This window comes from Carassius auratus, chromosome 30 (genome assembly GCF_003368295.1).
Source record: "Carassius auratus strain Wakin chromosome 30, ASM336829v1, whole genome shotgun sequence".
Taxonomy (NCBI): Eukaryota; Metazoa; Chordata; class Actinopteri; order Cypriniformes; family Cyprinidae; genus Carassius; species Carassius auratus.
The window spans coordinates 20,441,304-20,453,574 of record NC_039272.1 but is presented as its reverse complement, the minus strand read 5'-3'; the positions used below and the strand labels follow the sequence as shown (position 1 = coordinate 20,453,574).

General features: G+C 40.8%; 1 protein-coding gene across 8 annotated transcripts in view; it reads right to left on the bottom strand.

Annotated features, from left to right (window-relative positions):
* Positions 1-12,271, bottom strand: part of LOC113049591 (spectrin beta chain, non-erythrocytic 1-like) — a 72,721-nt gene that overhangs the window by 5,820 nt on the left and 54,630 nt on the right. For all 8 annotated transcript variants that reach the window (XM_026212057.1, XM_026212056.1, XM_026212058.1 and 5 more), the window contains 27 exons: positions 12,036-12,194; positions 11,650-11,952; positions 11,043-11,196; positions 10,564-10,958; positions 10,373-10,477; positions 10,096-10,254; positions 8,587-8,798; positions 8,366-8,503; positions 7,986-8,205; positions 7,536-7,889; positions 6,827-7,009; positions 6,443-6,645; positions 5,744-5,834; positions 5,401-5,547; positions 4,959-5,222; positions 4,570-4,794; positions 4,238-4,327; positions 3,834-4,124; positions 3,594-3,724; positions 3,300-3,504; positions 2,781-3,158; positions 2,415-2,659; positions 1,942-2,080; positions 1,718-1,802; positions 1,331-1,527; positions 1,105-1,220; positions 243-318 (listed from right to left, as the gene is read on the bottom strand). In XM_026212057.1, coding sequence (XP_026067842.1) covers positions 243-318; positions 1,105-1,220; positions 1,331-1,527; positions 1,718-1,802; positions 1,942-2,080; positions 2,415-2,659; positions 2,781-3,158; positions 3,300-3,504; positions 3,594-3,724; positions 3,834-4,124; positions 4,238-4,327; positions 4,570-4,794; positions 4,959-5,222; positions 5,401-5,547; positions 5,744-5,834; positions 6,443-6,645; positions 6,827-7,009; positions 7,536-7,889; positions 7,986-8,205; positions 8,366-8,503; positions 8,587-8,798; positions 10,096-10,254; positions 10,373-10,477; positions 10,564-10,958; positions 11,043-11,196; positions 11,650-11,952; positions 12,036-12,194 — 5,265 coding nt within the window. The remainder of the gene's footprint in view (positions 1-242; positions 319-1,104; positions 1,221-1,330; positions 1,528-1,717; positions 1,803-1,941; positions 2,081-2,414; positions 2,660-2,780; positions 3,159-3,299; positions 3,505-3,593; positions 3,725-3,833; positions 4,125-4,237; positions 4,328-4,569; positions 4,795-4,958; positions 5,223-5,400; positions 5,548-5,743; positions 5,835-6,442; positions 6,646-6,826; positions 7,010-7,535; positions 7,890-7,985; positions 8,206-8,365; positions 8,504-8,586; positions 8,799-10,095; positions 10,255-10,372; positions 10,478-10,563; positions 10,959-11,042; positions 11,197-11,649; positions 11,953-12,035; positions 12,195-12,271) is intronic.

Genomic DNA, 12,271 nt, shown 5'->3' with positions numbered 1-12,271 from the left:
GAGACAAAAGAGTTTACAGAAGAACATCCAAATCAACATAAATAACAGAGGAACAAGGAAAAAGACACTGAACACACAACAAGACTGTACAGTTGAGACCAGGACTGCGATGTGTGACTTGACATGAATTTGAAAACGGTCAATATAGTGACATATAATGTAAACATGTGCATGAAAGTGAATGCATAATTGGATCTATCAATAGAAAATGTTACATAAGCGCAGTGTGGAGCGTATCTGACCTGTGATGTTTCCTGGTCACTGTAGTCCCCATTGACAGATACTGACTGGTTCAATGTAGTCTGGTCCAGACTCGTCCTTAAAGAGAAGCCAATGCAAATGTGTAAACGTATCATTAAATACAGAAAAATACAACCAAAGGTATCTTTTTGCTACACCTGGCATTAACAATTCGGCTGATTAGCATTTGGCCTGATTTAATGTATTACCAAATAAAACAAATTTGAAACAAAAAAATTTGAAAATATGAAAAACAATTATTTAAATAAAAACCTTCAATAAATAAATACCCTATCATTTGAAATTTGCGGATTGGTAATTTTTGAAAATGTTTCTGAAGGTTTTACTTGATCAAAAATATACATATTATGTAATAATATACATGTAATAATAATATATATATTATTACATTAATATTGTGAGATGTTATTATAATTTAAAATAACGGTTTTTGAATATTTTATAAAATATTTCTCTTGAATAGATTTGTTTTCAATATATTTTGTTATCTGAATAAAATGTAATTTATTCCTGTTATGGCAACGCTGAATGGCTCAGCAGCCATTACTCCAGTCTTCAGTACCACATCTTTATATTTAATGATTATTATATTTATATGAAATATTTAAGAGCTGTTTACTATTTGTTTGTGTGGAAATTGTTCTATTTATTTGAAATAGAAATGTAAATATTTTGGGACATTATAAATTTATTTAATATCACTTTAATTCATCCTTGCTGAATAAAATTATAGTCTTTAAAATATCCCATAACTTTCATATGGTAGTGTAAATAAAACCAAGATTATTTCTACTTGTTTAGTGTCTTGTTGAGTGGAATAGTACAGTCTGTTTTTTTTTTTACCTTGCAGCAGAATCGTTTATCTCAGACTGTACTACCTCCTCCACAGGGGGAGGTGTGGGTGGTCGTCGGGCCCTCTCTTCCTCTTCCAGTCTTCTTTGAATTTCCTGTTCCTCCAGCTGATAGAGAATAACATGAGAATAACATTAGACAAATGGGAGATGCTATAAATGATGCTATTATTATTTTTCAAATCCTGCATTTTTGTTAATGTGGGTATTTAACAAACCGTGGTGAGCTTCTCTAGCTGTGTGAAACGATCTTCCCAGCCTGCTGCCAGTTTTTCAAAGGCTTCATGGCGTTTGATAAGACTCTCAACCTCATCGACATTAGAGCCCAATTCTGCTCCCCTGACCAGTGGCTCCTGTCCTGCCAGCCATGACTCGGCCATAGATGCATCCCTGCTGAACTGTAACACCTCCAAAACTAACAAACACACACACACAGAAACAGAGGAATACAACATATAAGGAATCACATAAAAACAAGTATGTGTCACATGGTCAAACAATTTCATAATAAAGTATATAATATATAAATCAAAACCGCCACCTTTGATGTAAATCTCAATAGCATGCCACGAGCCACAGAAACAAGCTTCCTCCCACATACTCACCGATCTGTAAGTGATCCATTTTCTCTTGCCACTTCTGATTAATTTCAGTGCGTCTGGCCTGAAGCTGATCCAATTTCTCTTGAATCTAGAAATCACAGACATCCAATTACCTTACAGTGTGTGAGTGGGTGCATGTGGGTTTCCTTGGCTAACATGCAGTGATTAAAATGTGTGTGTTATCTAGCACAGAGCAGACAGGTGCATGCTCATTTGTGCGGACAGACCTCATCTGAAGCATAGTGGTTGTTGTTGATGAGGGTGCGTCCCATTTCACTGCTTGCGGTAAAGCTGTCTGCTCTGGTCTCTATCTCAGACTTAATATCCTGATGGTTGGCGATGACCAGACCAGCTGAGGAGACGTCTCTATAACAAAACAGGGCATATATGAATCTCATTAGTTGTTTACTTACTCGTTTGTGTAATTTCTTAAATCAATTACTAACAACTTATGGTTGTGAGGCATTTTTAGATTTTCATGTATACTAAATGTATGACTTCTCAGTGCCACTGTATATACACTAAGTAATATACTGAAGTAATATTTCATTGAAGTGAAATATTGAAGTTTAATATTCATTTGGATTTACCTGGTATTGCTGATCAAGTGCAGTCTTGGTGACCAAAAGAGACTTTCTAAAATTTTAAGGAAGCTCAACGACCCCAAACTTTTTAATGTCTGATTTTGACTTGAATGTACCTTGGGCTGTCATGTGACTGGATCTGTAAGCTGACTCCCTCCATCCACAGCATTAGGTCTCTGACCATGTTTAAGAATCTGAACTTCTCCACTGTGTCCAATAGGAGTAGCCGTCTGGCTTGAGTGGCAGATTGAAGCCCCTCCCAGGCCTCTGTGACCGCACGCTCGTGTCGATGGATATCATCAGCTTTCTCTCCAGCATATGCTTTCTGTAGACGTGCAGCGTCATCCTGAACCTGTGTGACCTGCAGTGAAGAGTCAAAGAAAGAAGTTTAACTTTTTGACACATAATCAAACCATCAAAATCAAGCCATCAGAGAAAGTTCAACATGTATGTGAAAAGGTTCAATGAAGACTGACTCTCACCTGTCCACTCAGTGCCTGTACATCATGCTCATATGCCGTATGCTGTCTAAGCAAGTGTTGGACAGTGTTCAGGTCCCGTCCGAGTTCGGCCCCTGCTAGTGTTTCCTTCTTCTCCCGTATGAGCCCCAGAGCTTCCCGGGCGTCCTGATGGAAGCGGTGCAACTCATACGAGGCGGCAAGCATCTGTGTGCGCGTGTCAATGAGCTCGAGCAGGTCGGCCCAGGCCTCATTGAGCCCGTCCTTCCATTCAGCCACACTGGCATTTTCAGGATGACCTGACTCGATAAGTTCATCTGCCTGGTCATTCACTGCATCCACACGCTCCTGGCCAATTGTGCTGGTGTCCCGCGCAAACTCCCGGAATTTATCACGCAACATCTGGAGAGTTGAGAGAAAGCATCCAGATTTATAGACTATTATAGTTTCAAGAAGCAGTATTCACATAAGTATGATCAATCAAATCAATCTAAATCCAGTAGGAAAGTTTCAGGAAGCAAGTGGGAAAAGTGGATTTCACACCGTCACATGTTCGTAGTCCTGTCCGAGTTCGTGAGACCCAGCGACAACCTCTCTTTCAGCGATCCACTGCTCTAAATCATCCACCTCTCTCTTCAGCTGGGTCAGTCTCAGTCTCTCCTGCAGTTTGCCCCTCCTCTCTTCTGCCAGATCCTTCAACCCTGCATACAGTTTATCCACCTGGGCCTGCCTCAGAGTGATTCTTTCACTACAAAAGGGAGAAAGAAAATGGATTTTACCAATACTTAACGTCAAACGCTTTATCTGACAGTCCAGAGATCCTACTATGCCCCTCACCTCTCTGGGTGTTCACCATTCACCATAAGTCTGCTGCTATTGGCCAGCTGGTGGATGGTCTGAGCATAGTCCTCTAGAGCCTGCTCCAGAATCTGATGTTTCTTCACCATCACCAAAGCACTCTGCTCATCCTACAACAACCATTATAAAATCTTTAAAGACTGAATACGTAAACACATCAGAAATGTAACATAAACTAGCTCTTTGAATAGTTGCTAAAAACACAGAAAGTTCACTGACCTTCGCCTTTTCCTCTGACATCATATGAAGCTCTTGTTCTCCCATCCAGGCCTCAGCCTCTGCAGCATCTGCATAAAACTGCTGCGCTCGGTTAGCCTCTTCTAGCCTCAAGTTCCTCTTCTCTGTCTCAGAAATCAAAAGGGCCCACAATTCCCTCAGCTCCGCCAGACGCCCATCAAGAGCAGCTCTCCTTTCCCTGTCCATCTCTGACTCCTCAGGGGACATGTTCCTACCATGAGCCTGGATGTCATCGATACGGGGCTGATGACCCTGAATCTCTTTCTGCAGAGTCTGGGGGAGATGAAAAATCAGTCAGACAGTGAAAAAGAAAGTGGAAAATGTAGTAATCAAAAATAAACACTTTTTTATAACTTTTTCAAAAAACTGATTGAGCGATTGATTACCTGATTCTTTTTGATGAGCAGCTGTACACTGGGAAGATCTTTACCATGGTCTGTTGACGTGGCGAGAGGCATCCTCTCCTTTACCCATAACTTTAGACAAAACCATAATTACTCTAAAAGCTGTAAGCATTTTCCCAAATGAATATTATTCATATGTATGAATACACTAAAAACTGCTGTAGATATAATGAAACAATTTTTCACTCAAATATCTAATAAATTTCCAGATATTACAAAGAAACAAGTAGAAATTTTGAAGTAGAAAGACTGAGAAAGTATTTTCTGTCACATACTTTTTTAATACAGTGTAACAGGTTTTTGATGTGACTCACAATTTCATCCTCAAGGTCTCTGTTGAACTGATGAGCCTCTTTTGAATCAAGAAGTTGCTGCCTCCGCTGTCTTAGAGGGTCCTGCAGGTTCGAGAAGCTCTCTGTCACCCTTCTCTGCTGCCCATCCACCTCCACAATCCCAGCATCCTCTTGGGCCAGAGCCAGAGCCTGTGACTGCAGAGACTGGACCTCTTTCTCACGCACCTCCATCTGATGCTCCAGCATCTGAAGACACACACAGGTACAGGTTCACATAGGGGGTCATTAGGTTTAAAACTTGTCTGCTTACACAGAATAAAACATATTTCACATTTTTTCCTGGGAATTTCACACTAAAGTGATCTGTGAATATCTCGAGTAGCCATCTTTCCATTTGGCTTTGGATTTACCTGGTGCTTCTTGAGCAAGATGTTGACACTGGTGAGATCTTTTCCAAAGTCATCGCTTTGGAGCTGAGAGGAGATGTTCTGGAGCCAGGAGTCCAGTGCTGAACAGCTTTGCGTGAAAAGTTCAGCTCGGTTAGCATCAAACAGACACTGAGCTTTGGCTTGAGTGGTGCTCTCAAGCTCCTCCCACTGCTTCTGCAGACTGCTCATAGTCTCTGATACCGTCTGCTCCAGCTCAGGCTTCTCCTTCACTAACACCTGACCCTCCTACGAGAACAAGGAAAAGTGAGGAAGTCACTGTAGCAGTTTTGATTTATGCTGTCCTGCTTACAAGTTCGCATGCCTTGTTTTTGGTTTATTTTTTATTTTCCCCCCACAATTTCAAAACTTGTATTGGTATATCAGACATCCAAAATCACTGGAAGAGATGTGCATGCGAATATACCTTGTCAATCTTGTCCAGCCAGTCTTTATTGGAGGCTAGCTCAGCCATGAAGGCCTGGTGCTTCTGCCACTTGCTGTGGAGGTTTCTAGCCTCATCATAGGACATGTCCTGAGCCGTCAACATTTTCTCATTTATCCACAAATTCAGCTAAAGAGACGGGCAAATAAAAAGAAGAATTATTAATCACACAGAAACCTGAATGTATAATAACTGGCTTCATCCTCTAGATGGTGCTGTGGTTTACTAGTATCCTTATCTTTTATAATAACAGTCGGATGGACTTTGTCTCATAATGCAGTCAGTACAATGGATATGAAGTCTTGTTTGCTCTTTACTTTATTACCTCTTGTCCATCCTGCAGGAAGTGCTGCAGCTCTCTGTTGTCCTTCAGTTTAGCTAGCAGCTCATTTGCAGCTTGTTTGTTCTTCTGGTGCCTGAAGGAAATCAAAAGAGAACATGAGATGAAAATATGATGTTATCTGTAATGGGTTTAATAGGTTTGCTGCCAGCACATCATCAGTGTAGATCATTGCCAGGATAGTGATGAATTCTGCACTATGTCCAATACAGTGCAGCTTCTTACTTGGCATTTTGGAAGGATGGAGTGTGGTATATTCAACACCATTCAGAAGTCTGTGGTTGGTAAGATTGTTTTTAATATGTTTATAAAATAAGTCTTTTATGCTCAACCAAGGTTGCCATTATTCACAAATACAACAAAGACAGTAATGTTGTGAAACATTACAATTAAAAAAAATATTTTCTAACTTCATATATTTAAAACGTTATGTATTACTATGATAGTAAGCTGATTTTTCAGCCATTACTCCAGTCTTGTCACATGATCTTTCAGAAATCATATTACGCTGATTCAGTAACCGAGAAAGATTTCTTCTAATCAATGTTAAAAACAGTTCACCTGACTGATATTTTTGTAGAGAATGCAAAAATGACTTAATATTCATAACTTGCTGATTTTGATCATACAGTCCACCTCTACTTCTAAGCATGCCGCCTTTTCATTTGTTCTGTTCCTGCTCACCTCTCCTGAATGGAGTCTGTCTTCTCTTGGATCTTGTCTGCATAGGTGTTGCCATCTGAAATGAGTCTCCGTCCAGACTCGACCACGCCGTTGATCTTTTCTTCATTGGCCTCCATGGTGGTGAGGAAGTCTTCATGTTTCTTGATGGCCTCCACAGCCCCTTGAAGGCTGGAGGGCATCTCTGTGTGTGACAGAACATACTCCTGCAGGCAAAGAGAAAGGAAACCGTTAATATCCAGAGTCATTATTTGCAGCTTATTCAACTGAAATGGGGCCCTTGCCCAAAAGGCAGAAAGATATGGAATGTTATAATATAATACTAAACATTTAGCATTTAGTTGTATAGTAACCAAGTAAAACACAAGCAGTATCGCAATCACACACCTGGCTATTGAGGAAGCCCTCTGCTTGTTTTGCATCTCGTAGCAAGGTTTGGAAATCAAAGGCCTGAGCGAGGACGCAGTGGCGGCTCTCCCACATTCTCCTCAGCTCATTCCAGCCAGTGTCCAATGCTTGAAGTCGCTGAGCTAGGAACATGTACTGGGCATCAGTCTGTCCCTGAGTCACCTAAACACACAAAGCCAATTCAGAGATCATTCAACTTCCTTATCTTAGCACCAACTATTTTGAGGTATTTGTCAAATTTCAATAACATATACATACTTTCATTCAGCAAGGATGCATTAAAATAACAGCAATGGTTTTTATGACATTAAAAAAGATTACTATTTCAAATACATTTTGTACTTTCTATTAATCAAAAAATGATTTAAAAAATGTATCAGCGTTTTCCTTTCCACAAAAATATTAAGCAGCATAGCTGTTTTCATGTCAAGCAAATAGTATAACAGAATGATTTCTAAAAGAACCTGTAACTTTTTAAAATCTATAATAGCTGCTGAAAATCACAAAAATATACTACATTTAAAAAAAATACAAACCAGTTTTTTTGTTTTAATTGCTTTGTTAAATTTTAATATTTCAGAATATTACTGTTTTTACTGTATCAAATAAAAGCAGCCTTGGCATATCACCGGCCATAAACTTTTGAACAGTAGGAGTAATGAGATTTTTCAAGTTTCCAATAACTGACCTCAGCTCCGGTAGCTCTCATCTTCTCATAATCTTCCCTGTAATTATCTACTTCATTCTTGATGGCCTCATGCTGAGCCAGCAGACGCTCTGCTTCCGCCAAAGATGTAGGTGTGTCCTCGGATGCCACAGTGGTCTGTGTACGAGAAAGCCAGGCCTGGAAGTCATCAAGATCTCTAAGGAAGCCCTGAAGCTTAGAGGCTTCGCCCAGCGACTCCTCGCGCCGTTTCATGGTGGCTCGAAGCTCCTCCCACACATCCTGGATTTCAGCCAGCCGACCTTTGATCTCCTCCTCCTGCTCAGGGTGCTCAGATGCCAACTTCTCGGCCTCAGAACGCAGGTCATCCAGCTTACCCTGTGGAGAAGAAAGCAGAAGAGAATGAGCAAGATAAAGGCTAATGTTACAGTGACTTTACGGCTGTATTAGACGTAATGATGCTTTTCTTTTTACCTGTATAGCCTCCAGGTCTCTCTCCATACCAGTGAGCTTACGCTGCAGGGCCATGACGCCAGCCAGGTCATTTCCAAGGCTCTGCGTGGACTCGATGACCTTGGTCTTCTCCTTCATCCAGCTCTTGATCTCATTACACTCTAGATGATAGTTCTGGATATTCAGTGCTGATTCCAGAGCTTGTTTGCGCTGGTTGGCCAGACTCTGGAAATCAGACCACCTGCAGAGAAGGAGAAGGAAGGAGAAGCATGAAGCCATTTTCTGTGTGAATCTGAACTTTTTTGAACTTTTTTGTTTGGTTGAGTTGGGTCTTATGCTGTTAATCTCTTCTTTGTTGTGGTTTTGTCATGTGCAATGACTCTTTGTGTTGGTGACTGTACCTCTTATTGAGTTGGTTCTGTGTCTGGTCAATCTGCTCTTTGTTGCGGTGGTCTGATCCAAGAAGCTGTTGAGCCACTTGATTGACATCAGAAATGCGAGCACCCAGTGTGTTCATCTCTGGCTCCAGAGTTTCAAACCTTTAGTCGAAACAAAAACCATATTACACCAAAATATGCCATATCAATGAGTTTCATGCAGGCATCAATCTATCTGTTCTCACCTCTGCTGGACCACCTCCAGATCCTCCAGTTTGGTGGGAATCTCCATGTTATGCAGCCACAGTTCTTTTTCTCCGACCCATAGCTGGCAGGCACTAGCTTCGCTAAACATACGATACAATGCAAGTGCTCCATCTAAGTCCTGTCGCCATGACGACGACAGCCTCTCTAACTCTTCATATTGCTGCTCTATTGCTGGGAGACGGCCCTCCACCTGGTAAAAAAAAAAAAAAAGAGATATATATTATTCGTAACATATATTACAATTCAAAAATGTGTGGAAAGAAAGATTTTTTTTAATGTTTTTTTATATTATAGATGTCTTTATTAAAAAATGTTATTAAACAAAAAAAAAAAAACTTCTTGATCCCAAACATTCAAACAGTAGCGTATAAGGACTACCACCAGTGTCCACCGATTCAAATTCAAATATATAAATAGCATTTAATAATAATAATAATTTCCAATATTGTCTTTAATGTTGTGTATTATGTAGCTGTATGTGAATGTAAATGATCTGCAAAGATGTAAAGCTGAAAGTGCATGATAAATAAAGTTATCATTATACGCTATATTCTACATTGGCCATCCACAAACAACTCGTCTCCGCCAACAAACCTATCTTTCTACTGACGACTGCTAATCTCAGGCATTTCAATGCGGGATTCACGATACGCCTGCTGTCGAAAGATGGATCAGTATCCTGCTTATTTGGACCAGCTGCTCCACTGAATCATGATAAATGATAAATAGATGTTTAAATTTTCTATAGTGCATTCAAAATACAGAACTATTGAAATAGGCATATCGTTTCCACAACAGACTAGGCCATCTGACCAATCAGAGCAGAGCAGGCTCATGGAAAGGAGGGGTTTAGAGAGACAGAATCTTTGAATGGCTTCGAACTAATCATTTGAGAATTGCCGGAAAATGAGGACATATTAAATGCTTATTTTGAGAAAATGAAAGCATTTTTTTGACCTTGCATGCATGTAATCCTATTGTAGGAGACTCCCAAAACAATATGTGACCCTGGACCACAAAACAAGTCTTAATTCACTGAGCAATAGCCAAAAAAAACATTGTGCGGGTCAAGATTATCGATTTTTTCTTTTATGTCAAAAATAATTTGGCTATCAAGTAAAGATCAAGATCCTTGAAGATGTTTTGTAAATGTTCTACCATAAATATATTAAAATGTCATTTTTCATTAGTAACATGCATTGCTAAGAATTCATTTGGACAGAAGGTGATTTTTGCACCCTCAGATTCCAGATATTCAAATAGTTGTATCTCGGCAAAATATTGTCCGATCCTAATAAACAATACATCATTGTAAAGCTTATTCATTCAGCTTTCAGATGATGTATACATCTCAAAATTAAAAAAATTGACACTTAAGACTTGTTTTGTGGTCCAGACTCACACATTAGGAAGTGTAAGAATGGCATAATAGGGGCACTTTAAGCCAAGTTAATGCTTAGTTCATTTCTAAAGTGTGTTTTGTGTACCTGTGGAGACTGTGCATATGCTTCAGGCAGTGTAGAGGCCTGTTCATGTAGTGAGTCGATGAGTGATCGGTGACTTTGAATTTCCTCCTCCACCTCTCTCTGCTTTCTGGCCAGAGTCTGTGTAGAAAACTCATCATGGCCAACTTCTTGACTAGACACCTGCAAACAGAACACAGAATAACAGTCAATCTGGCAACCGCTCAGCAGCACAGCTACACCATGATAGATATAGCTGGACAAACAGTTAGTTAAACAAATGTGTTTGTGTTTGTTTTACCTGTCTTAGTGTTTCCAGTATCCAGGCCTCCATGTCGTTGGCATCTGTCTGGAACTGATGGAGAGCTACAGACTCTTTCAGTCCCTGCTCACGCAACCGTGAGGCCTGTAGAAAAAGAAAGAGCAAAATGTAGTATAAGATTGTGATGCTGTGGAAAGAGACACATTCCACTTTAAAGTTTGATCGTTTACCTCCTCCATGTGCGACCACTGTGCTTTCACGTCCTTGATTCGCTCTGTCACCTCAGGAGCTCCAAAGTGGCCTTCCTTCACCAGGGTCTCTCCACCAGCAATGCTGTTCCCTAGAGGGCCATACCGGGCTGCCATCTCATCCCTAAAGGCCTCATGTTTAGACAGAAGGTGAAGAGCGGAGCTTAAGTCCTTTCCGTAGTCTCCTCCAGACAAGATCTGCTCCTGCTCTCGGATCCAGGCGGCCTCCTCTCCCAGTTCCCACAGGAACTGCCACAACCTTCGTGAATCATCCAGTCGAGCTCGTCGATCTGCTGCCAGCTGCCCGAGATCTCCATACGTTCGGCCCAGAAGATCCACCTTCTCTTCAACCAGAGAGGGGTCACATGGCTTATAATCTAAAAAGAGAGGAGAACCAATTGTGTTTTAATTCTGAGCTTACAACAACCACATGCTTGTGTAAGTACAGGGAATATCCTCACTCTGTTCATTTGAAGTAAATCTCTTTGCAGCAGCTTGCACGGCCTTGACTCGCTCAGCCTGTGCGGATATATCAGCTTCCACAAGTGTGTGTTTCTGCAGCAAGTCCTCCACATCATGAAGGTGTTTTCCACTGTCCTGAGATTGCAGGCGACTCTAAACACACAAACAAACACACATAATTAGCTGTGGAAGCAAAAAAACAGCGATCTCCAGGGACAGATATGTAGGGGAGCTGTAAGGGATTGCTAGGAGAATCAAGAGGAAAAAAAATAAAAAATCGTTTAAAATATATATTTTCTTTTTACACGACACAAAAGAGGATAATAATAAGGAATTATACAATTTTAAATAACAGTTCCATTCTGTTCTAAACAATCAAGAGGTTATAACAAGCAATTTTATTCAACCGTAAGATTAAAAGTTTTTATAAATAATTTTATAAAAATGTATTTTCACAGTTTAAATGGGTAGCTTTCTTTATATTTTAAGAATGAGGTCTATCACAAGAGAACCATCATATTTTGAGGCCCATCAAAAAAAAAAAAAAAAAAAAAAAAAGCAGTAGAAGCATTGGAAAATAAAATGTTGGTCTGAATAAGTCAGTACCTCCATGTCTTCCATCCAGTCCATGATGTAGCTCATCTCCTGTAGGAGGCGCTGCAGGTCTCTGTGTGCAAACAGCCTCTCTCTACGTGCCGCAAGTAGTTCCTTCAGATACTCCCACAGTCGGAGGACGTTATCCCTCCGTGCCAGTATGCGCCGCACTTCATGATATCCCTCCGCCTCCAGTTCTCGAGCAACAGCTTCTACAGCTGCTACACGCTCACCATACGCCTGAATGTCTGTCTCAATGGCCTCGTGTTTGCGAGTGGCTGCTTCCACAGCACCCAGGTCAACACCAAAACTGTCCTAAAGGCCGCAACAAATTCTCATGTTACTCATCATCTCACATTAAACCCTAAATATTTTTTGCCAGTGTTAATCTGCGTCACCTGTGAGACCAGCCGCTGGTTTTCGCTGAGCCAGGTTTCTCTCATGGCTGCTTTGCGGTCAAAACGTGCGGCCAACATCTCCAGCTTCTCCTGACGAATCAGCTCATTTCTCAGTGCCAACTCCCTCTCGTGTTCTGCTTTCTCCAGCCTCTCCCATGCCTTTCCAGACAAGCAGCAAGCACAGCTGGCCATGAGCATCACTCAAAACTCAAGTTATGTTAGTTTAGCTTAGTGTG